The 23891-nt window shown below is 36.1% G+C and overlaps 1 protein-coding gene across 5 annotated transcripts in view; it reads left to right on the top strand.

Moving 5' to 3' along the window:
- HELZ (helicase with zinc finger) overlaps window positions 1-23891 on the top strand; it is a 90920-nt gene that overhangs the window by 15683 nt on the left and 51346 nt on the right. For 3 of the 5 annotated variants that reach the window (XM_075111692.1, XM_075111690.1, XM_075111691.1), the window contains 10 exons: window positions 1504-1731; window positions 3527-3563; window positions 6906-7030; window positions 9416-9472; window positions 10323-10371; window positions 10792-10867; window positions 13841-14039; window positions 15131-15238; window positions 15561-15858; window positions 19161-19428. In XM_075111692.1, coding sequence (XP_074967793.1) covers window positions 1522-1731; window positions 3527-3563; window positions 6906-7030; window positions 9416-9472; window positions 10323-10371; window positions 10792-10867; window positions 13841-14039; window positions 15131-15238; window positions 15561-15858; window positions 19161-19428 — 1427 coding nt within the window. In that variant the 5' untranslated portion in view covers window positions 1504-1521. The remainder of the gene's footprint in view (window positions 1-1503; window positions 1732-3526; window positions 3564-6905; window positions 7031-9415; window positions 9473-10322; window positions 10372-10791; window positions 10868-13840; window positions 14040-15130; window positions 15239-15560; window positions 15859-19160; window positions 19429-23891) is intronic. The other 2 variants (XM_075111694.1, XM_075111693.1) reach the window with 2 other exon arrangements.

Below are 23891 nucleotides of genomic sequence, written 5' to 3'. Positions count from 1 at the left end.
GGGGGCTTATTTTGGGCAGAAAAAGAAATACGTGGATGAATGAAGTAATATTTTGCAAGGCCATTATTAAGTGGCATATGTCACAGGTTTGTATCAGGATGACTGCAAAATATTCATGCTTGCATTCCTTCATTTTGGGAAGATACGTTGTACATACGAAATTTTATATAAATGTTGTAAAAAGGAAGGTGGTTTAAGTAAAAATTTTCTTGAAAAAATCAATATTCCTTTATGTTTCTTTAGTGATACTAAAAATCAGATTTTAAGAATGGAAGGGAACACATAGAACACTGAGTTGTATAATATATAAAAAGTCTTATTTACCTTTCTACTATGTATTGGCTTAGGCATGTGTTAATGAGAAAAGTGAGATAGTGAATTACTTTCAATATAAGGAAAATCAATTTATTTAACCTTCAGATTAACTTCTTGAAGTTTCTTTACCTTAGTTTGCTTAAAAACCTAAAAATACCAAGTATAAAGCAAGTTTTTAGCAGTGAATTTTTAAAGTGGGCTTATGGTAGTTATTTCACATAATCATAGTAGTTGATATATAATGACAAATATTGATAATACGCTGCTTGCTGAAAATGCAAATGAGAACTCTTATGTTTTTTCCTCTTTCAGTTATCAGAACACGTTTTTGTGAAGTCAGCTTTAGAGTACAATGTCTCTAGGGATATGTATCGTATATTAAAATATGCCAGCGAAGGCAGAATGTAGACAGGGGTTATAGAAGTGCTTTGCTTCTCTACTGGTGGTTTAGATTGTGGATAACCATTTGTCTCAATTTATTGGCAGATAATGTCTGTCTTACATACAGATTTTTATCACAACTGTTTTGGGTTTTTTCCTCTAAAAATATTTACTTTAAAATTATTTAAGAAGTTCTGCATAAAGGTGTTGGTGTGGCAGTGGCATCTAGGCTTTCTCAGTCTTAGATGGAAATAAACCAACTGAAAGAAGAGACAAGCAGTTTCCTGTTGACCTCCTATTCTGTCTCATTCATCCTTGTCCATCCCCATTGTGCTTCACCCAGCTGGACAGAGTGGCTCCCTCCCCTGAGCGTAGGTGAGACGTGCTTTGTAGAGAAAGTTGTCTTGGAGTAAATGGCTGCAGGCTGGGAGAAAGAGCAGTTGGTGGATGAGCTGATTACTTCCAAAGCAAAGATTGGGTTGCCAGTGAAGGCCCAAAAGCCTCTATGTAGCAAAGTGCTGAAATCCATGCTAACTTTAAAATTTGAAACCACTACTTATATTCTTAAAATCAGTCACAGGCTTAAGAACTTCCTGTATTGGAATCTGAACAGAGAGCTGGGAGCGATGGAGAAAAGACTGGGAAGAGGTTAGTTAGTGAGAAAGACTGGGGTAGGAAGTCTGAATGGCATAAAACGGAGGGGATGTGATACAGCACCTTGAGATGGGAATGGAAGTTGGTTGGCAAGTTGACACTGCCATTATACAGCTAACCAACATTTTATCATCCCCTCTGCCCCCACTCTAGGATTTCTGTCCCTGAGTCATGGCAGACAGAAGACCAGAGAAGTCATGTGAACAAGCATGTGAATCTCTTAAGCAGCAGGATTATGAAGTGGCAGTGAAGCATTGCACAGAGGCTCTCCTTTCCCTCAGCCAGTACCCCCCAGCTCACCTCCCGGAGGCATGCCAGGCAGAAATCGACCGCATCAAAATCGAGACTCTTCTGTATAGAATTGCTTCCTTTTTACAACTTGTGAGTGTGACTCTTTGATAGTATCTGGTGAATTGGAAAGAGCAACCAAATATCTTGTACTGTCAAGATTTAAATAAAATTCAGTTTTCCTGTGATTGGCATGTTGGCTTTCCAGAGAATCCCACTTGCCAAAGCATATATGAAGCTTCTGTCTTGTAGGTTTCCTGATCTGTTGATTTTTCAGGATTGGGACCTCTAAGTAGTTTGGGTCTGAATCACAGTTCTCTAAAAGAATGAAGGAAAATACTTGGAAAATTTTTTTTTCTTTTTAAAATATATTCCATGAAGGCAAAATACATGGGTTTAGGATATTATGTTTGTACAGTTATGCTGAATTACATACCAAATTACCTTATCTTTAAAGAGCATGAAATAAAGGTTGTAAATCTAAACACTCAAAAAAATGAAGTTAAGACATGCCAGATTTCAGGTAGCTGGTTCACACCTAGTTTAGCTCCATTTGCATAGGCCTAACATTAGTCTTTTAATACTTGATCATATACTAGTTTTCCATTGCTAGGCTAGACCATGTCTGGTGAAAGATGTAACTTTTAGGCTCTGGTGGATTTTTAATGGAAATGTGAAAACTGAGTCTTTGTAAAGGTTTGTAAATGCAAGGCAAGAGGTGTAACCCTGAAGTATAGGTGATGCCATTGCCAAATTTGTGTCCTGCCTTTAACGCATCAGAGAGCTACGCTTTCTTAAAGGAAGCGACATTTCAGTGCTTAAGAACAAACTTTGAACCTGCTTAATGGACCTACGTTTGTCCTTATTTTTCTGTTTTCGAAATGTAATCACAGATTTACAGGGGCATTGGCCACCCCAAATCTTCATGTGTTCTGTATGAACAGTTTCATCCCAAGTGGAAAAAGTTTGGCCAAGTTGTAAGACCTTAATGGGCAGCTTTTGAGATAAATCTTGCCCATCTGATTAAGGAGTATTTTTAAGCATTCTTTAAATAGATAGCTGAATCGGACCATTCAGTGTGCAAAACAAGAATTGGGAAACTTCTTAAATTAACATGTGACCTATCTTCTGCCTCCTCAGGGGAAGAGATTCAGAAATAAACAAGATTTTTTTTTTAATGGAACTTACGTTACTACAGACTGCTCAAAATTATTTACATATGCCAATATGCAGATAGATGCTTAGCAGTCTTCAATACATTTCTGACCTGGATGCCTTTGAAAATCCTGTGAGGCACCTATCTGGATGCTCATGATAGTGCAAATTATTGCAGTAAGTCTTCAGGGGCTTTGGAAAAATACTTGTAATCAAAACTTTCCTATTAAGGATTTGAATTATAGAGATACTTGAAGGCTTATAAGTAAAAAAAAAAATAAACCAAATTTGCCTTCTTGTTTTACTAAATGAAGTTATAAAATCACCACTGATGAGACAGAGTAAAATAAAATACATACCTTACAAATTTCAACAGCACCATATTAGTGCAAGTTTTAAAAAAATTGCAGTGGCTGGAGAAGAAAGTTAAGCTTTTGTATTTTTTCTTAGATGTTGTGAGTCACCAATAAACACACAGAGAAACATACACCTTTGCCCATTCATGTTCCTCTTTTAAAATGTTAATTTGCTGAGAATTTGAGAAAAAGTCAGCATTCTAAGAATTAATTATATCGTATTTGACATGTGACTGATGTTCTTTACATGTTCCATCCTGGAAAAAAATGAGATAATGGATTCTTAAAAGTTTTAAGACACTTGTAATTCAAGCATGTAGTTGTTTATGCTAACTGGAATAATGCTATTTTTAAACTTCTCATGTTTTACCTTTCAGAAAAAGTATGGGCAAGCAGATGAAGACTGTAGGCATGGTATGCTTATTTCTTTTTTTTTATTACGTAGTGTTATAAATTGCAGTCAGTTGTCTGAGTTTTTAAAACTGGTGCCCAGATTTGTTAGTTTGCTAATAATATTTTTTTTCTAGTTAAAGTTATGTGTCTGTTTTATAATATTTTTTCTACCTTTTTTTTTTTTTTTTTTTAAGAGAGATGTTGCGATTTTGGTAACTCATGTTCAAGTACCAGAACTCAAATGCATGTCTTTGGCACAGCGGTGCTATTTGGCTGATAGATATTTCAGTATTCAAATGTAGGATGAATTGATAGTGTGTTAGGATTCTTGTGAAGATAAAGACAGCTGATTGTTCCGTCTTTCTTCCTAGGGACATGGATATTTTGGTTTGCATTTTGGGTCTTGATTCAGAGAAAATCAAGATGATGTACTTATTTATTCCTATTTGTTAAAGCTTCCAAAAGTGCATATGTCACAATTAAAGTTGAGCCTTTCATATTTCACTGCCTTTTTTGGTTGGGGTCTTTTTAAAGGAATTAACTGTCCTTGCTCATGTTCTGTTATTCATGTGTAATGCAAGTCATTCAAAACTTACCGAGAACTCTTGGCTGAGTTTGGTAAGCACTGGATCAGAGTTTGTCAGCTAGATTTGGAAAGAAAACGTGGGTAGATCCCACCTTTCAGTTTTCAGTTACTTAACTACTCTAGAATTTTAAAGGAAACTTCCTCAAACCACAGTTTTGTTTCACAGCCTGTGTGATATACTACTCTGACATACCTGTGCTAGAAATTACAATCTTTAATTAGTTCCTTTCTGGTTTTGTGGGGGATTTTTGTTTATTTGACTGATACTCAAGTTGTAGTCTGGGGAGTTTGTGGGGCTCTGCAGCCTGCTTGCTGAGGTCCACAAAACATAACTAAGAAAAGTAAACTTGCTTTGTGTAGGGGTAAAATTAAAGTTTAACAAATTTTAGAAGGCTGAACATTGCTTAATCAGTACCATCCTTAAAATAGTCTGGATTTATTTTAAAGCTCCTTCTTTTAACCATTGATATATGCCGAGAGTGTAATATTCTGACTAACCTCACAGTTATCTTTCATGATGGCAAATAAAAGCGGGAGACACACATGGAAAGATGAATGATGGTTAAAGGAGGTAGGAGGGAGAATGCTGTTTAATGAGCAGTATTCTCATTGACGAGATCTGATGGGTTTGTCATAGGGGTAGATGGGTGGCATTCATCTGTGAAACCTTTTCTTGGCATATTTGTCAGATGCCAGTATCTCAAAGGAACTGTCATGGTAACTATTTTTCTTCTCTCACTGTACGGGCATAGAAGTGGATGGAGTAGAAGCACTGATCTCTTTTTTTTTTTTTTTTTTTTTTTAAGATTAAGTAGAGACCAGCTTTCAAATGTGTATTAGTAACAAAGAAATAGTGTCCAGTTTAATGTTAATTTGCTTAATTCATGCCAGCATGTTCTGCAAATACTTTTTGCAGATCTAAAACTGAGGACATTTTTCAACTTATTAATGCCATGCTTCTGTATGTATAAAAAAATATAAAGCATGTGCATGTGTGTCTATATATATATCTCTCTTCGTATACATGCACACTGTATTTTTATGAATATATGAATGAGCTATTTGGTTGTGATTCCCTATGATGTGCTGTAATCAGTTGTAGCCCAGCATCTGACAGTTTAGAGTATCTGCATTTGTGATCCTGAAAGGTCTTAGTTTCAGTTTTATGTTTGAAATACCCTTGGGAAGAAACAACCTTAGTATGGGCTACCTGATACTTCCTTGATACTCACAATTTTTTTTTGATAGACAGATTTTTATTCAAGCTGCTGTTGTGTCTTTTTACAAGACTTGACATGTTGCATACCTATGACAGTGTTTTATTTTAACCGGAATGATAAATACATTTTAGAATAGCTAGAGAAATATATGTTCTTTATAGTATGCTGCTTGCGCTGATACAAGGAATGATGATAATTTAAAACCTGTTAAATTATTCCACAAATCTTTAACAAAAGATATTGGTTAATGTGTTGTAACTTCTTATGTGCAACTATGTGTTTTAGCTTGGTAATACTATGCAGTTACTGATATGAAATATTATAATTGGACATCTAATATTTGAGGTTAAAATAGCAAACTGTCAGACATGATAAAGCTATTTCTGGTGCTGCTGCGTCTGATTTGGGAAGTAAGCTCTATTTTTGGAAATGTGGTCAGTATCATCAGAGTGGTGAATTCAGGCTAATCTTTGAAGCACTTTATAAACAGGGTTTAGTTACCATTTCATTTTGAAGAGATGTCTAGTTGCTTTTATGTGAATGTTTTTTGTGGGATTCTTTTTTCCTTAGTCTTTCATGCAATTTCTGTTAACGATGTGAGCGTCAGTTGAGTGAGGAGTTTTGATTTATTATTCTAAACCGTAATCCTGAAGTTGTGGTGAATGTAAAATTCCTGTTAGCACTAACAGGAGCTGTTTGCATCTGCATGAGTAGCAGTATAAACACAGATGTTGACGTTGCCTGCAATACCAGTAATATATAGTACAATTCTGTAATTTTAAACAACTGTCCAGCCTTCTTTTCAACTCCATGCTTAGCTTACTAGCTTTTTAGTCACTCTGGCATTTCGTTTTCTGGACAGGTAATATATATGATTAAGTGTTACTCCTGCTTGTCTGAAGCACGTCTATATTGTGAAATAAATCCTTCTCTATTGGAAGTGTCAATGAAAGTGTCTGTTTGACTAGCTATCTGATCCAGTGCCTGAAAGCATTAGGAAAGTTTTCTGTTACATGGAGCCTGTAAATTTCTGGACTCAAACAATCGTTCCTATATCCTGCACTTTACAGCATAAGTGAATAAAAGCCCTTTTAAAGTAGCAGGAATTGACCATGAGGAGGTTAGCTATATTTGGAAACGACAGGGCATGCTTTTTGTGAGCATGAATGGATCTTCCTGAGCATGTTTGTGTTACTGAGAGGTTGTTGGTCGCTTTTTTTTTTTACCCTTTCTGTGAAGAGGAGGTCCTTTGTGTCTGTGCCAGATATTTGAATTTACCCTTCCCATATTTAATTTTTGTCTATTTTAGCATGTAAACATTACAACCTCTTTGAGCTCATGTACAGCATTTCTTAGATGGTGGGAGACAAGTTTCAAGTTAATATTAGACAAGAGCAAGTAATACTTCCTTTACATCCACGACTTGTCTTTCCAAGAAGCCGTGGATTGAACCCAAGTTTCAGACTATATTTTCATGTTAAAGATGAAGGAAAACTGTATCTAGCTTATTTAAATGTATACTGTGATGAAGCTAATAGTTGCTGATTTGTGTTGCAGTGCTGGGAGAGGGGCTGGCCAAGGGAGATGGATCTTTCCGTGCAGTGCTCTGCTGCATGCATCTTAAAGGGAAGCTGCAAATTGTGTCTAATGTTCTTTCCAAATCACTGATGGGTGAATCACTGGTAAGTGGGTTTGCTGCAGTCTACATAATTTAAAAAGCAGTTTTGTATTTCCTTTTTTTAAAATGTGTTTAATAACAAACTTCTGAACGTATGTTTGACTGGCAGGTTGCAACAAAAATGATTTGTATGAAAAGACAGATAAGCATATGGGCACATATATATAATCAGGGTATTTAGGTTATTGCATTACCAGTATTTCAGAGTTGTTAAAATTTTGAAAAGTTTTTTTGTTGATGTCTCTGAATCCTCAGGGAATGCAAGATAATTTGCATATTTGTGTGATTGACTAGAATAATGTAAATTTCAAAATTTTGCTTACTTTTTTTACATTGTACCTGACACCATTTTATATGTACTTCATGAAGTTTAGCCATTAAAGGAGAAAAAAAAGTTATTGATAGGACTTTTAAATAACTGGCCCATGATAAATTGTAAGACGGCATGAAGAGCTTTTCAGAAAGAATAAAAAAAGCTTTGTGTTTCAAGATGAAGGTAAAGGTTTAAGTTCAAAGCTTTTATTTTACCCTTGAACTGTGAAAACTTGTGAAGATGCTTTTAACCCCATACATGTAAGTAACTGTTCTGGCTTTTATGTGTCTACTCACATGGGGTAAATTAGGGACATACATAAGTCTCCAAAGGGTAGTGTCCTTCCTGTTTCTGTAACGTAGGTTAAATAGCACGCAGTTCATCACCATGAACTGCTGGTGAAGCTAATCCAGAAACGTGGTCATAGAACAAACAAGAGCAGCTTTGGTCAGACCATGAGGAACATGTAAGTGACATCAGAGTCTGTGGTAGAAGGGCCTATTACCTTGAAATTGGATCATGTCTCCTATTTCTTGGTGCTTAGCTTAATCAGTAGGTTGTTTTTGAGAGGGAGTTCTGTTTGTCTGTCTGGTATACATCCTGAAAAAATATATAAGAAAAAATTAGTAAAATAGCGAAATGGTCCTTATCGCAGGAAATGTCCAGTGCCCTTGTTTTGAGCTGTTGTTGTGCAAGTACAGTTAGCTTCGTATATAATTCCAGGCTGTCATCACAAAGCAGAATTTGAGAGGTTTTTACAAGCTTTAGGTTGTTAGATGCAATTGTTTTCAGTAGGAATATTAAAACCAGCAACTGATTTACTGACTTCTGCCATTGTCTGAGAGGAGAAATGAAACAAAGTTTTGGAATGAATTTATTAAAGAGTTGGAATCCATCCAGTTTCCTCCCCAGTGGCTTAAGAGAATGATTCTTGCTAGCTTTATGCTCTAATATGTTCAAGCTCAACAGGTTCAATTTGCAGCCTTCCTGCTGAAGAAGTGAAAAATCATTTTGAAAAAAGCCTAAGTGTGAGAATTGTTGAGTGTGTAAGTTTTCAGCAAAGAGTAATTTCTGCTGTTTGGTAGCACAGTCAAAATGTGAAGTCTGACAAATGTAGTAGCACTTAATTAAATTTCTGCAAGTGATTATTGAAACAAAACCCTCAGGTCTTGGTTCCTGTAATCAAAGTTTAGACTTACATGAGTGTAAATTGGTACACTTCGCTATGTATTTCAGATAAATTCAGTTTTGAAAGATTTTTACTTCAGATGTACTTGAATATGCAGTTATTTGTAGTTATGTGGCTAATATTTGCTTTTCAGTGAAAACCTCAAAAATTACATAGTCTGTCTACATCAGAGCAGAAAGAGTTATCAAACTGTAGAAATTAGTAATCTGTAAAGTAGATCCTTAAGAAATGAATCCATCACTGCAACAGCAAAGTTTATTATATTAATTCTTTTAGAGCCAAAGTGTTTCAGTAACCATAGTATATGGCTCATGTATAGTGCTTTTTATTAGTAGCTTAAAAAGTGCTCTGTGAAGGCAGTCAGTATGACTTTCCCCATCTTGCAGATGGGAAACTGAGGCATGGAGAGGTGACGTGACTTAGGCCTACGGTCACCCAGCAAGCCTGTAGCCAAGCTGACAATGAGTCCACGTCCATTGGGCTGTACTGCCTCCAGGGCTACTGTGCAAGTAGAGTACTGTTTGGAGGATAGCAATCAATAAGTGTTGTAGCTATTAATATTTGTCTTGAGTGGCAGCTAAACTTCATAAGAAACTCTTTTTCCCCCCAAGTTGTTCTACATATGCTGATCTCCTGCATTGTCCTGTATTGCTACTTGCTGTAAGTCTAGTGCTGGTTTTGGCCAGTGTAACATTCCCTTTTTCACCATAATGTTTGCTCAGTGTTATATAGTATGGAATTTAAAATTGTGCATTGTAAGTCAAACTGGTTTTTCCTTCTTGCCCTTCTCCTTTGTGGTGGTGCAAGGGGAAGTGAACTTTGTTGCTGTGGTTTTATGCACGTGAACATTTATGTGTTTGATGTATTAATATTCTTTCTCCCCACAGAACGGGATGGTAACTAAAGATCTAACACGACTGAAAACACTTCTTGCTGAAACAGAGGTAATAATGAGCGTTTTATTGGGAAAATAATGAGCAGTACCTGAAACAGCTGAAAGGCTTGTGTTCACGTGTCTCAGGAGATCCAGGCTCACTGTGAACATACTGGTTCAAAGATTATTATTTCCACTGGTCTGTCGGTCTTTACACCCACCTATTCAGGAGCCTTTCATCACAAGCTTGCATCATGTATGAGAAAATAGAGAAAGATGCTAATAGGTTGTTGACTCTCTTGAATTAGTAAGCAGAAAGAGCTCAAAGCGTTTAGATTGGTATTATTTTATTTATTTATTGTATTTTTCTCTGTTCGAAATTATTCTGAAGTAATAACCATGACATAAGAAATTGGTTAAAAATAAATGCCCTCAGTCACTTTTTTTTTTGGTATTAGAGGTTAATCTGTCATGTCTATTGATTGAATTGTCACTTCTTTTTTGTTTTTTTTTTCTTTTTATGCTTTGTTGTTGATTTGGGCTTTATTTTTAATGTAGATTCAAAGCTGAAAGACAGCTCAATACAGTTTAGACTTTGGCGTTTTAGAACTTTACTGCAGTCTGTATTAAAATGGTCACAGGGTCAAATGTGGTCTTGTAAAAATCTCTAAAATGTTCTTCTAACAATAAGTGGACTCAGTGTTCCTGTCAGAATTCCTTTTATCAATGGCTGTAATCAAGTTGTTAGGTTAATATGAAATTCATGTTTGTGACTGGAAGTGATTTCAGACTTCTGAGTAATATTTTTGTATTGGTTGTTTGAAACACATTTTGACAGCAAAGAAGCCAAAGCAGTTCTTGTTGATGAATTTTTTTTTGTGTGTTCCTTTATAACTGTGGGTTTTTTAATATAATTGTAGGCAGCTGGTAAAGTACCATCAGGATATCATGTAGAAGATTTAGAAGAAGGTATGTAACTCAGTTCTAAAGCTACTTCATTTTGCAGGGAGAAGACTTGGATTTTGCTGAATGCTCAGCACTGCATAGTAGACAAAAAGCAAAAAAGGGACTTGACTATTGTGATGAGCCCTGGGGGTTGAGGTAGAATTATCTCATCATTGACTGTATAAGTTTCTATTTATTGGTCAAAGTGCTGTATCAGAGCCCGCTCCATTCTGCAGATTGTTTGAAACTTGCCTTCATAGCTTTTAGACCTTCGTTCTAAATGCATTTGTTAGGGATTGAAAATTAATTTTTGGTGGATAATTTTGCTTTTGTACAAATACAGTTTGGGTAGATGTTTAGAGATACGGTTCCCTGGACAGCTACTGTCTGACTCGGAAATTCATGGCAATTAGAAAAGTAACCTAAGCTTTGACTACTCTGCAGGGTCCCGGGATGGCTGGCAGTTCCGCCCTCCACCCAGGGGAGTCACAAGCAGTGAGGAATATACGCTATGTAAAAGGTAAAGTCATTGCTTTATATCAACATTCTCCAAGGGATCATAACGTTTCCTCTTTCATTTAGCTGCTGACAGAATGATTAAGCGGTCAGGAAAATTAAGGTACCTGTTAGAACAGGAGTTGATTCGTTCACAGATTTTTGGAAAGGTCAGTTTAACCAGAAGCACTTCAGTTTATAAAATGGAATCACTACCTCTGTTTTCATAAGAGCGTGGTTTCAGGACCGTATTTTTAGTGACGGGGCAACATCTGTCTTTTTCCTCTACGTTTTCTAATTTTTATAATTTCAGAGGTGTGAAAAGGTCTCACAGACAACAGTGTTAGCAGGCTGAAGCACAGTGAAGTCCGCTTTGATAGCGGATAGGGTGCACGCCTTCAGATAAATGGGCTTTGCTGATAGACGGTCTTTGTCTTCAGATTAAAAAAATATTTGTAGAATTTCCCTCCGGATCTCATTATTTCTATTTTGTGTAAGCTCAAATGCACAGAGGCGGGTTGCCTTGCTGAAGATCCAGTGGCTTGTACTGGAGTTTCTCCTCCTTGTCTTTTTCAGTCTACTACTCCATATTGCCTGGTTTATGTTGTTAATTGTCATTACTTACGTAAAACTATATTAATATACGTGGGGAGGAACCACCATTATGCGCTTGATTCTGCCATATATGTAACCGATGCAAATAAATTAATGAAAAAAAATGAGCAGGAATCTGAGCTGCTTTGTAAAATTACATGACTGAATCGCTGAATTTGTACTACTTTTGGCAGGGTTTTCTGGACATGTTAAATCTTGGCAACTCCTGTTGACTTTTGTCATATCTGCTGCATGTTCAGCAGTTTTTAAAAAGCAGATATTTACAATTTTTAGCTTACAATGATTTTCTGTTGAGTAACATCTATACTATGTTTCCAACCATTGCTCTGAAACATTTTTTCACTAAAGCTGTAATTAGCTTTATGCACACTGTTCACCCTTATAGTGAGAAGGATGTGCTTCACTCAGCAAATTCATAGGAACAGTGTAATTCTGACCATGGACTAAAGATTTTAGTTCTGTGTGAGGAGGCAGTTACAGGTACCGAATACAAATTTTTGAAGCTGTGGTTTATTTTTTGCCTGTCAGCCGTAAAGCAGTAGGAGTACAGCATATTTGTTCTAGATAATGAAGCTATGGAGTTGCAGGAGGTATTAAGAAAGAAACTAAGAGTGAGAAAAAAAGTGCCTATTAAAATATAAACAATGAAAACTTGGAAAAATTGCATAATAATGATGATTTTTGAAGTAATATGCTATCCTATTAAATAATGAAAAGGATTTTAAATCTGCTATGTAGCTAATATGAACAGGTCAACAATTTTTTATGCTTGCACTCCATTTACATTGGGCCATGAAAATCGCAATTGTACTTTAGCATTCTAATGCAATGGTGAATTGGAAAATTTACAATAAAAATATTGAAATTGGCTGCCAAGAAAAATATTTTTATTTAAAATATATTAAGGAACATATCTTGAGAATGCCTTTAGTAACATCCTGACATTATCATGCTTATTTTCTTTACAATTTGGGTGCTCAAACCTTTAAATACTTAAACTTTTCTTAAATGAAGAGTGTATGCTAAATCAAATTATAACCACTAATTCAAGAGTGGCCTAGATGTCCAGGTGCCTTTGCTGCAAGGTTTTCATGTCATAGTCAGGTGTTATTTGTTTTTATCACATAGCTCAAGGTTCACATATTAATTCGTGTTACATAATACATCTACTACAGAAAGGTTATTCAGTCACTGATGCCCCTCTGCTGTCTTAGTCAATGATGTGGAATCCTCACTTGCTGTATTGGGGCACCCTTTCTTTTTTTATAGTAACTCATCACTATAGGAAGACATTCTTAATATAAGTATATACCTAAATATCCACATGAAATTCATATTATAGTTATATTTACAGAGTTTCTATAAAGTTAATATCCTGCCTGGCTTTATTTGTAATAGGTATGATGCTTACATTAACTCTTTGTAGTCTCCTTACGCAAAACAAACCAAACAGCCTCCTGGCCTGATACTTACTCTGTATATCCAATACCTTCTTAGTACCTTCACAACTCACCCTCTCCCATTTTATTCTTAATTTTGTCATCTGTTTAAGTGCTTCAGTTTAGAAGAATGATGAAGGTGCAGCTACTGCCTTGTGTTTTATAATTTTAATACAAAGTTTAATTATAAAAATAGGTCCTAAGTTATACAGGCAATTGCCCAGAGAACTAGTTCTGAGAACTAGAATGCTTAAATTATATACAGGCATTTGGGATATTGTTAATTTTGATGCATCAGCACATGCAATTAAATGAAAAATGTACTTTCTTAAATAAATCCGTAACCTCTGCAAAAATAGATTCTTTTAGACTGATGCACCCTTTACAAAAGAAAAGGATTAAACTTCTTCCTTGAGAGAGGATTTCTGCGTAGGTGTATTTAGGGGAAGGGACCATGTGATGTCACTGTTGCTTCAGGAGAAACTGCTGAATGAGGATTTGTCAGTTACTAACGTAACTATGGGAGGAAATTTGCTATATTTTCCATTTTCCCCTGATTAACAGTGTTTTATTCATATTAATACAGTGCCTGGTCATTTCAGCGATGGTCCATGATCTCATTGTTTTAATTGCTGTACAAACACTCTACTCTTTCCTCTTTGAAGCTGGAAATTTCTGAAGAAGGCTTGTGTCCCCCTGTGTTTCAAAGAAATTAGATATACTTTTCTAGACTTGGCAGTAAGAGAGGCTGCTGCCTCTCTTACGAAATGCTGCATAGATGTATGTATTTCCAAATTAGTTCATGTGGACTAACCTGCCTTTAGTTCTGTGAGAGAGACTTAAAGAATGTCCTTCTGGCTTTAAAAGTAAAATTTTGATAAATTTCTTTTTTTAATTGGAGACCGAAAAGTTCAAGGCATAATCATTTCTCCTATTTTATGTAGATTTTTAGAGCAAGGGATCTGCAGGTACGGTGCACAGTGTACTTCAGCACATTCCCAGGAAGAGCTAACAGAATGGCAAAAACGATATGCTTCCCGCTTGATCAGATTAAAACAGCAGAAGGAAAACAAACAATGTTCGGGCAGTTATATGGAAACCTTGATTGAGAAATGGATGAATTCGTTATCTCCTGAGAAAGTGGTAAGGAAAATATACTACTTCCCTATATGCTCATATTTAAAACTAACAGATGAGCCTGTTTTTGGCCCTCACTATCAGAGCTGGTCGAATCACTCCTTACCAAGAAATTGTCCAACCAATTTGCTCCCTTTTCCATCCTGCCCTATGTCTTCTTGCAAAGATACTAGAGACTTAGGCTGATTTCTGCAAATGTACTCATTCTTTTCAGGAATTCAGTGGCGTTTATGAATTACAGCTCATGGGTTAATCACAGTTTGTTAATTTTGCATATTTGCTATTCCCAGTGCAGGATGGGTCAGCCAAGTCTCATGGTATTATTACTGTTCCTTGACTAGATGGCAGAACTTTTTAAACTGGAGAACAATAAATGGCAAAGCTTTCATGACTTAGTGGAGAATACTCTTGTTTGTGCATGGCTGCTTTTCTTTGCCTGCAGCTGCAGGCACTTGTATGAACAACAGCCAATCCCCTAAAAGTTAAAAAAAGTTTGAATACTGAAGAGTGTGGGGTATGGATATGATCAAACTTAGTAGCTGTTTGGAATTCCAAAGAATGCTTTTGTGGCATTCGACCAGCTCTACTTACCACTGACCCTAAGGAGTTTTCGGTCCATCTATTGTTGATTAAAATCTGGGAAGAGTGGACTTTCTGCAAAATGCATTAATGAGTAGAAAGCCTGATTCTGGTTTTGTGGTGTCTCTAATAGTCTCATTGATGTCAGCGAGATCTGGGGTCTTCTGGAAATGCAGTCTTTGGGCCTCACTGTATCAGGTTCTTCTTTCCAAATGAAATCATGTTCTACTTTAAATGTTTACAATGAAGTTGGTTTTTGAAAATCAAGTCCTGTGGTTAATTGTCTTAAATGGTTATATTCTTTGCTTACCCAGTATGATCTAGTAGATTTGGCTTACTTGTCTCTCTGAATTAGCATGTATTTTCATTAATTCCTACACAGGACCTGCATCAATCCTGCACAATATAGGAAACCATTCCTTCCACTGTCTGTTAAAAAAAAGTACCTTTTCCTGAATATTTTTATTTTGATATTGTCTGTAGAAGTTTAATGTTACCATCTTTTTCTTTTAATCTAGCTTAGTGAATGTGTAGAAGGAGTGAGAGTAGAACATAATCCTGAGCTATCGGTAACTGTCACCACCAAAAAGTCTCATCAGACATGGACATTTGCTCTCACTTGTAAGGTAGGACTACTTATCTTTTGAAAGTGAGTCAATAATAACTGGAATGCAGCCCATAACCTTTTGCAATTAAGATTTCAATTGCATAATTCTTCTTAAAATAGAGCAACTTCCTAGCACCATCCTTTCTCTCTCTTTTCCCAGTAGCTCTGGTGATTATGTATTGACTGCCCAGATTTCTGGAAAGCAGGCAGGACTTGTACCTGTTCTGAGAAGTTGAGAGTCTTGCAAACTCTCATTATCTGATTGCCAATGAAGATATTCCTGAAATAATTCCGGTTTTCCAACACACTGTCAGTTCAACCTTTGCTTTTTTTTTTTATAGCCTGCAAGAATGCTGTATCGAGTGGCATTGCTTTATGATGCCCATCGTCCACATTTTAGTATCGTTGCAATATCTGCTGGAGACAGCACTACCCAGGTATCACAAGAAGTTCCAGAAAACTGTCAGGAATGGATAGGAGGAAAGATGGTCCAGAACGGAATAGATCATTATATATACAAAGTCAGTATAGCCTTTAACACAGAAATCTTTGGAACTTTTCGCCAAACTGTTGTGTTTGATTTTGGATTAGAACCAGTCCTCATGCAACGAGTAATGATTGATGCTGCTTCAACTGAAGGTAATATATTAAAAATTTGGGGGGGGGGGGATAGTGGAAATCATTTGTGCCATCACTTTCCTTTTCATATTTCCGGGCAGAACAGGATTTTATGAACAGCCAGTGAATGTCTTTTACTGTATGTTATGTTCATCATCTATGTGAATATAAATATTGGACAAAAGCTTCAGAGGGTCTAAATAAGGCAGATAACTTGAGTATGACTATTACTTGGTGCTGGGGTATGACTCCCAAATCTTGCTAAAATGCTGGGAATTTCTAGTTTGGTATGTGTCTGACGGCAGCACTGGAAGGCGAAGTATGTTTATGTTTTTATAATTGTTCTTGTATTGATGAAAATGTTAAAACTTATAGAAGAAGGTCAGTAGAGAAATGAAGTGTTTCTGTATGAGAATACACCTGGTAATTAATTCCTTAATTAAAGCAGACTATCTGAGAAGTTGGTTTGGTTTTGGGATTTTGTTTTTGGGTTTGTTTTTTTCCCCCTTGCAATATCTGATTAGGGTTGTCAAAGGCAAGAGGCAAATTATAGGCCTTTAACTCAATGAATTGCTGTTGATGTGAATTTTGAAAATGCAGCGGAAGTGTGACTTTATTTTTGTCTTCAAGTTAAAAAAAAACACACCAATAAAACCCTACTTGTTATTGTAAGGGTTGTGTTCTGTTTATGTGATTGATCTGTGCCTCTCAGTTCAAACCTGAAATAACTCCATAATCAGAAAGATGTCAACAAATTGGAATATGTTTGAAGAGGTACAAAAAAGAAGGAAGCACTTTGATTTATGGTAAAAGATTAAGAGACCTAAATGTAGGTCACTATGTCACTTGGCAGCACGCAAGGGGGTGGGTTAGAGTATGGTAAGTTTTTATGAAAATTTGAGACACAAACACCAAAGAAACAGAATTGCAGCACTGGGATGTAAGCAGGAAGAAGGAGGAAAAAAGATGAAACTAAGAACACAGCAGTTTTCTGTTGCTGGCCTTTATTTTCATATAGCGGGTTAACATCTGCAATGTTAACAGAAAGAAACTGTAAATAGCAAATACCAAAGATCGTGATCTGATCTTTCCACATAACCCAAGTACTTGTAGCCAAGAGCAGAAAGACTGTACAGATTGTAATGTCTCTTGAAGCAGAGAATATTGCATTGAGCGAGAAACTATGCTTAGAAGCAAGGCTGTGGTCTTTCCAGGAACTATTATGTGATCTCCATGTAACAATGTGGGTAATCACAGATGACAGGCTTCCTAAGACATGGAGTTTGTGGAGAACAGGTGTCCTTTTATTCTAAACCTGTTTAAGATCAAGAAAACCAAGCCATAGCTTCCTTGCAAAGTCAGAGTTACTGTCAAACCAATGTATGGTCTGGTCCTTGTTGGCTTAAACTACGTACTAACGAGAGCGGTACAAGGAACAGCCAATTCAAGTCACGTGAAAGCGATGGATGAAGTTGAGAGAGCACCCTCTAGTATTAGATGCTGATATTTTCACGTGTTGCTTGTCTGTGTGTGGAGGGATACTGAAATCTTCAAGCAGATTGTTACTAATACTTATTTCAAATGAAAAGAGTGCTAGGTGCTTTACAGATAAATAGAAGTACAAAATTCTGGGCTTTTTGCTACGGTTATCTAGGAAGTATGTAAGCAGGCAAGTGAAAGGGATAACTATGCTGGATGTCTGTCAGATTTTATTGTTTGTTTTACTTTTGGTATATATGGAGTGGGATCTCATGGAAGTGTTTTACAAACAGGAGGCTGCCTGAGGTCTCTACATTTGCATGTACTTCAGGGCCCTTCCTAGATATCTAGGCAGGAAAGAGGTCAACATTAAAATATTTTAATAGAGGAGCCTCCATTATGCATTTTGAAATCTTTTTTTGCTATGAAAAAAAAACCCTAAGAAGTTTTCTGTGCAATGAGAATGTGTAAAATGCACTTTAAAAAGGGTCATCATATGTGCAGTCTGTGCCAGGAACTATTTATGTCAGGCTTCCAGTGGAAGCCTCTCTAGTGCTGGGAATTAAATGGCTGTCTTTCTAGCAAACAGGGACTCAGTCCCAGGTAATTACTGAGCTTTTGTGATCTGAGGTACAGTTAGTACCAGAGAAAGCTTCATTTATGGTGAGATGATTTCAAACACAGAAACCACACAAACATGGACTTTTTCTTGCCATACAACTGTATTTATGAATATGGTGCAGGCTTGAGGTAGGTATTTAAATTTGGCTTCTTAGTGAAGACATGCTTATGAGATCAACAAGTAAGATAAGCTATGTTCTTGTAGTCATAGTCAAGCTGAACTGAGACTTCAATTCTAAAAGGCTCTTTTCCCTCTATTTAGAATAAAGACCATCAAGATGACGTTAAGTATTTAGTTTGAATTTGAAAATGTCTTTTTTGCACGTTTTTCAGCGTTGGTGTGATATCCTGGATGCCTATCTTAAATCTTACTCAGAGATAATACGTTAAGATATCATAGCTTCACTATAAATGCCAAATATTTTCAGCTCTGCAATTTAACTGCAATTCTGTTAACTGATGCACTGTTGTCACAGTGGTTTTGTGGTGTTAATATATTTTGGGTGGCTGTGGACAGTGCTTGGTCTTCTGTTTCTCATTTAAGCTATGTGGTCCCTGAAATTAGGGTTAATTAATTAAAAAATTAATTTCCTTTTAATTTTCTAACTTTATATAATGTTAGGTTACATTTCCAAAGTTTTGCCTAGCAAACTAACTTCAGCTATATAATGCAACTGTCTGCAGAATACACATATTATGGTACTGTAGATTTTTTTTTTTTAAAGGCTTTCACAATGTTGCAAATTTAATGTTTTCTTACCAACTAGTTTATCAAGTTGTTTTTATTACCTTCTAAATTTTATAGTATATATCATAAGGTTCCTCACTACTTCATATTTTTGAAATGAGGTGATGTTGCAGTTAGGCTTTGAAAGCATATTGTGATGCCAAATCCTCCAAAGTTGCTTGCAATTATTAAAATAAGAGTGCGTTACTTGTTTGTCTGGATTCATTCTATTTGCTATCTGTAGAATATTTTTTGATGTTGTTTGAGAACCTGCTTGCTCTCTGTGTACACCTGAAAAGTAGGGATGGTAATTACTATGAGTGAACTTATTAAAACTGTTGTAAGCAGAGGAGACTCTTACCAACATTTACTTCATTATCTCTAATAGGATTATTTTTGGTAGTGGGTTTGTTTCGTTTTGTTTTTTAAAAATTAAAGAAAAAACACATACGAAGTTTGAACTTACTTCCTTTCCCTATAATGTATCTACATCCAGATCTTGAATACCTGATGCATGCACGGCAACAGCTACTAACCACAGCTAAGCGTTGGGATTCTACTTCTAAGACTATTGTAGAATTTGAGCCTAATGAAACTACTGAATTGGAGAAGAGCCTTCTTACCAGATACCAAATCCCTCTATCTGCTGACCAGCTATTTACACAATCTGTCCTGGACAAATCATTGACCAAGACCAACTATCAGTCACGGCTACATGACCTCCTTTATATAGAGGAAATAGCACAGTATAAGGAAGTTAGCAAGTAAGTGATACCTTAATAAAATTACTTCTTAGATATTTCTTGCTGTCCTATTAAAATGAGGATGGCAACTGTTTTCATTAAACTTACATGATTGTTTAAGATAATAAGTCTTCCTGTTTCTTGGAGGTGAAGTTGAATGAGTCTGGAAAGAGAGTAACTTTTGATAGAGATCACTAGCACTTAACGAATGTCATTCACTGAGAACTCATTTAAAACAAATTGTATGTATCAGTTTATACTTGTGGTTGGAAGAACTAAACAGCTATTGTACAATGTTTTGTTAATGTCTGGATAATAATTTTTGTTTATAGTTTTTTGGCTCTCTGTACAAAAAGATATTGACACCAGGAATTGTATTTTTGTTCCTTGGTGAAAGTAGGTTATAGCAAAGTAATACATGAAATTGTTGAATAAAAGGTCTTGAGGGAGGGTAAAATTCTTTTTTAAAATTTTTTTTTTAAGAAAAAGTTTGATTTGTGGGTAGATCAAACTCTGATCTTGTGATGATGTGGCAGCTGGCTTTATTACACTTATTCTCTAAATAGGCTGAAAACCAGCTTGTGAATAAGAGGCGTGTAGTATACATTTTTGTTTGTTTTATTCTGTAACATCTTTAGGTATTATGAACATACTACTCAACAGAATTAGCTGCATGAACAAATACAGAGTTAGGAAGATGATGTGAGCTTCCCACGTATAAACTCCCATGGGACCTTTTCTTCTGTAGTTTGACATTTGTGGTTAAAAATTCTGCCTGCACTCACGTGGTATGAAAGAGTATTAAAGTGTTGCACTACTCAGAATGGGAAGTCAAAAAGGTATAACTTCCCTTTAACCTAATTTGGTAGCAAATTTAGTTCTATCAATTATCTAAGTTCCAAATCAGAAATGTCTTTTTAAGACCCACCACTCCTGGAGCTACAGAGGTTCAGCTGCGTCACCCCTCTAGAATTTAGGAAGAAAATACTGAGTAGCTGGATTTCTAATACTTTTAAAGCAGACAAATTGTTCCATTTCTGTTTTCTATCTCAGATGAAGGGCAGTATATTTAAACTATTTTTCTTCATATCTGTCATTGTTGCCAGGCTGTGCTCTTGAACTGGAATCTAACATACAGAGGAATAATGCTTGCACACTGTTTTCAGCATACAGAAATATTCTCCATCGTACATATTTATAATCAGGTTGACTTCTCTAAGGCTTTTTAAAACAAAAGTGAGTTTAAAGTAAACACAAAATATGATATAAAAGTAAGCTATTTTTACTGAGTGAATTTTCACGTTGAGAATTCCACTGTCATGCCTCACAGGAAACCAAAGAGCGGCATGCCTGTAGAAATACAGGAATAGTAAGTGTATCCTGTGTGTAATGCTTCCCCTTTGGACAGTTTGGTGCAGCAATAAGTTATTGCTCTTCTTTTTCTGTTATTGATCTTCTTTTTCTATCTAGCAGATTAAAAAAAAGTAAGCTTTAATAATGTTCTTGAAATCTTCTGTTTTGATAGTGCTGATGACAGAAATATTCTTTTGATCTTGGAGCTGACCCACTTTATTGCAACAAGGCTCAAACTAGCACTCTTTCCTGATCCTTTGCGGCTAAGATCACACACTCGCTATTCTCTAGTGAAGTATCAGGGTTGCAAGACTACAAATGGGCCCAGAAATACAAATGCAAGTGGGTTGTAATACCTCTGAAGTGGTGCCATGAGTGAAAATGTTGATGAGCTGCTACTCTCTAATGGGTTTGTGTGTGTATCATAAAAGTAGTAGGGTTGTCAACATAGTGTCTTATGACAAGACTGGAATAACATGAGTGTCTGCAGTTCAGACTGAATTGTTGAGTTTTAAGAATGTTGATGATTTCTCACTTTCCAGGAAAACACTGTTTCAGACTTTACGTGGGATCACCTGTGTGGAACTACTGAAAAGTATTGGATGAATGTTGCAGTGGCTTTAACAAGTCTTGAACTCAGTTATATGGGAGTTCATTCTGGATAGTCTCAGGAAGCTTTACTTTGAATTCATGTTTATTCTGATATTTCAAGAGGCATTTCTAAAAATTACTCCACAGGAATACTTCACAAAATAGAGTAATAAAGGTTAGAATAAAGGGCCACTGCTGCCTAGTTTCCAAATGCAAACACACTCTGTAGGAAAAAGCAAAACAATGTTCTGATCTAGATGCTAGTTTGGTTTTGGGAAGTTTTGCCCTACACACAATCTGTTGTTGGTTTTAAACCTCTTCCTTGCTCTCTTGCACATTCAAAAGAAAACCAGCATATGATTGTTAGAGTGGCTTGAACTTACTGTGTATTTTCCTGTATGAACATTAAAGAATGTGTGAGGTGACGTATAGCTCCTTCCACGCTGTATGCTGTCTGCTGTCAGAATTACAGAGCAGATCTATCCTCAGGGCCATGCAAATTTAAAACACTGGCTTTGATGGAAAATGTCTCACAGTTACCAGTACATAGGTAGGTGTCACACTGCACACCCTGTTTGAATTCTGCATGTGTAAGAGGAAATGTGCTGAACGTACTTTTAAGAAATCGTTATATGGGGCTTTGTTCAGAATGAGTTTATTCACCTTTTGGGAATTTGTTTGCATTGCTACTGGATGAATTAATGATTTATGCAGTGTTTAACTTCTGTGATTTTAAATTTGAACAGCAGGCTTTTCTGTAGCTAGTTTCATTGACACTGCAGTTAGGCAGGGATTTTGCAGTGCTTAGGAGGAAATGTAAGTTTTTCTTCGATTTATATAAGCCTGACTGAAAACCTTTTTTTGTATAAACCTGCAAAGAAAGGGTGAGGATGAAAGCAGCAACTTGTGATTTTTTTTTTTTTTTTTTTTTTAAAAAAATCTAATCCTAAAAGGATTTTGTAGTTTAACAGTTTGCCAGAAGGTGTCACCTTACTCAATAGAAATTGCAGAATCACACAATCACAGAACGGCGGGGGTTGGAAGGGCCCTCTGGAGATCATATTGTCCAACCCCCCTGCTTGAGCAGGCACACCCAGAGCAGGGGGCACAGGGCCGCGTCCAGGCGTTTTGAATGTCTCCAGGGAAATTTGCTTGATAATCTGTAAACTGTAGATTCCCTTTAGCACAGCAGATTCAGTTTAGTCATTTCTGAAGACACTAACTTATGCCTTGTCTCAGAATGGCAGTAATACTGTCGTCCAGCACGTTTTTACAGATCCAAATTTGAGAATGAGAGGATGCATATTCAGTAGCACAGGGATTTAACTTTAAGAAAGTTTTAACAAAATAAATTCACAGTAGGTGATGGCACCTTAGTAATAATGCTGAGCTCTTGGTTACTGTGGTTACTGTGTTAAATGTTTTACATAGTATTTTAAGTTATCTGAATGAGATATGAGCTGGTTTAGATGTTGCTAACTTGCTGATAGCTGCTTTGGAATAGTGCAGCACTTGTATACAAGAAAGCTTGTTTTTTGTTTCTTGTTTTTTTTAGCCCATGTTGAAATTGGGAGGATTATGCTTAATTCCAGTGTGTTCCCTGAAGTACATGCTTTTGAGTGATTGCTTTAACTTTAGCTTGTGCAGTAACCCTTGTGGCTACTGATGAATGCAACACATCTGAGTTCATTAAGGCGACATCTCTTGCTTTCTGAGAGTGGAGGAGCGTTGAAATTTGCATCTGACTTAATGCCCATATTATGTAAAGAAGCAACTGTGACCACAGGGGGGCAAACTTGCAATTTTTGTGCAAGACTCATGATTTGTCAGATATTAAAAAATATATATTTGATTGGTTTGGTAGATGCTTAATTACCAAGTGAGCTAAAATGTTGGAATTTGTTGTTATGGGCTTAAGATTATTGATGCTACAGGGCTGAAATGATAAATTACCGGTTTATTAGGTCAAAATAGAAATTTTAAGAACAACAACAGATCAAACAAAACCAGTATGAGTATGAAAAGTATTATAAGACAATTATTTTTTTTCCAAGAGATTTTATTTCATTTGTGAAAACCTTTTGGTTCTTACTTTTTTTTTCTGTAACTTGTTGAAAATTCAGGAAAAAATTCCTGATGAGAACTGAATATTGATAGTGTGGCAGACATTTTCCCCCTTTTGTTCTTTTTAAAACCAGGTTGAAGCAATCTGTTTAAAAAAACCCCAAACGCTCTAGGAAGAGATCAGTATGTATTGGTGAGAGGTCAATAAAGAGTGCTAATAAGTCACTTTACTGTGCTGTACATGTGACTTCTAGAAAATGGTAACTACAAAGAATGAATCTGTTACGTCTCGGTTTACAAGAGGAACTTGCTGCTAATAGGAATTCTGAGGATAGATGGTTTATATGTCTGAGCCTGTGTTGCCATTCCCTCATTTCAAATAAAATAATCTCATTTTAATGCCTACGTCCTGATTTTTTCAAGGCATTTTAATCAATCCCTCTGAATTATAGGTATAATACCACTTACCTTTTAAC

The sequence above is a fragment of the Phalacrocorax aristotelis genome, chromosome 16 (assembly GCF_949628215.1).
Source record: "Phalacrocorax aristotelis chromosome 16, bGulAri2.1, whole genome shotgun sequence".
Lineage (NCBI taxonomy): Eukaryota > Metazoa > Chordata > Aves > Suliformes > Phalacrocoracidae > Phalacrocorax > Phalacrocorax aristotelis.
The sequence above is the reverse complement of the archived record's forward strand: the minus strand, read 5'-3'. Positions and strand labels throughout refer to the sequence as shown.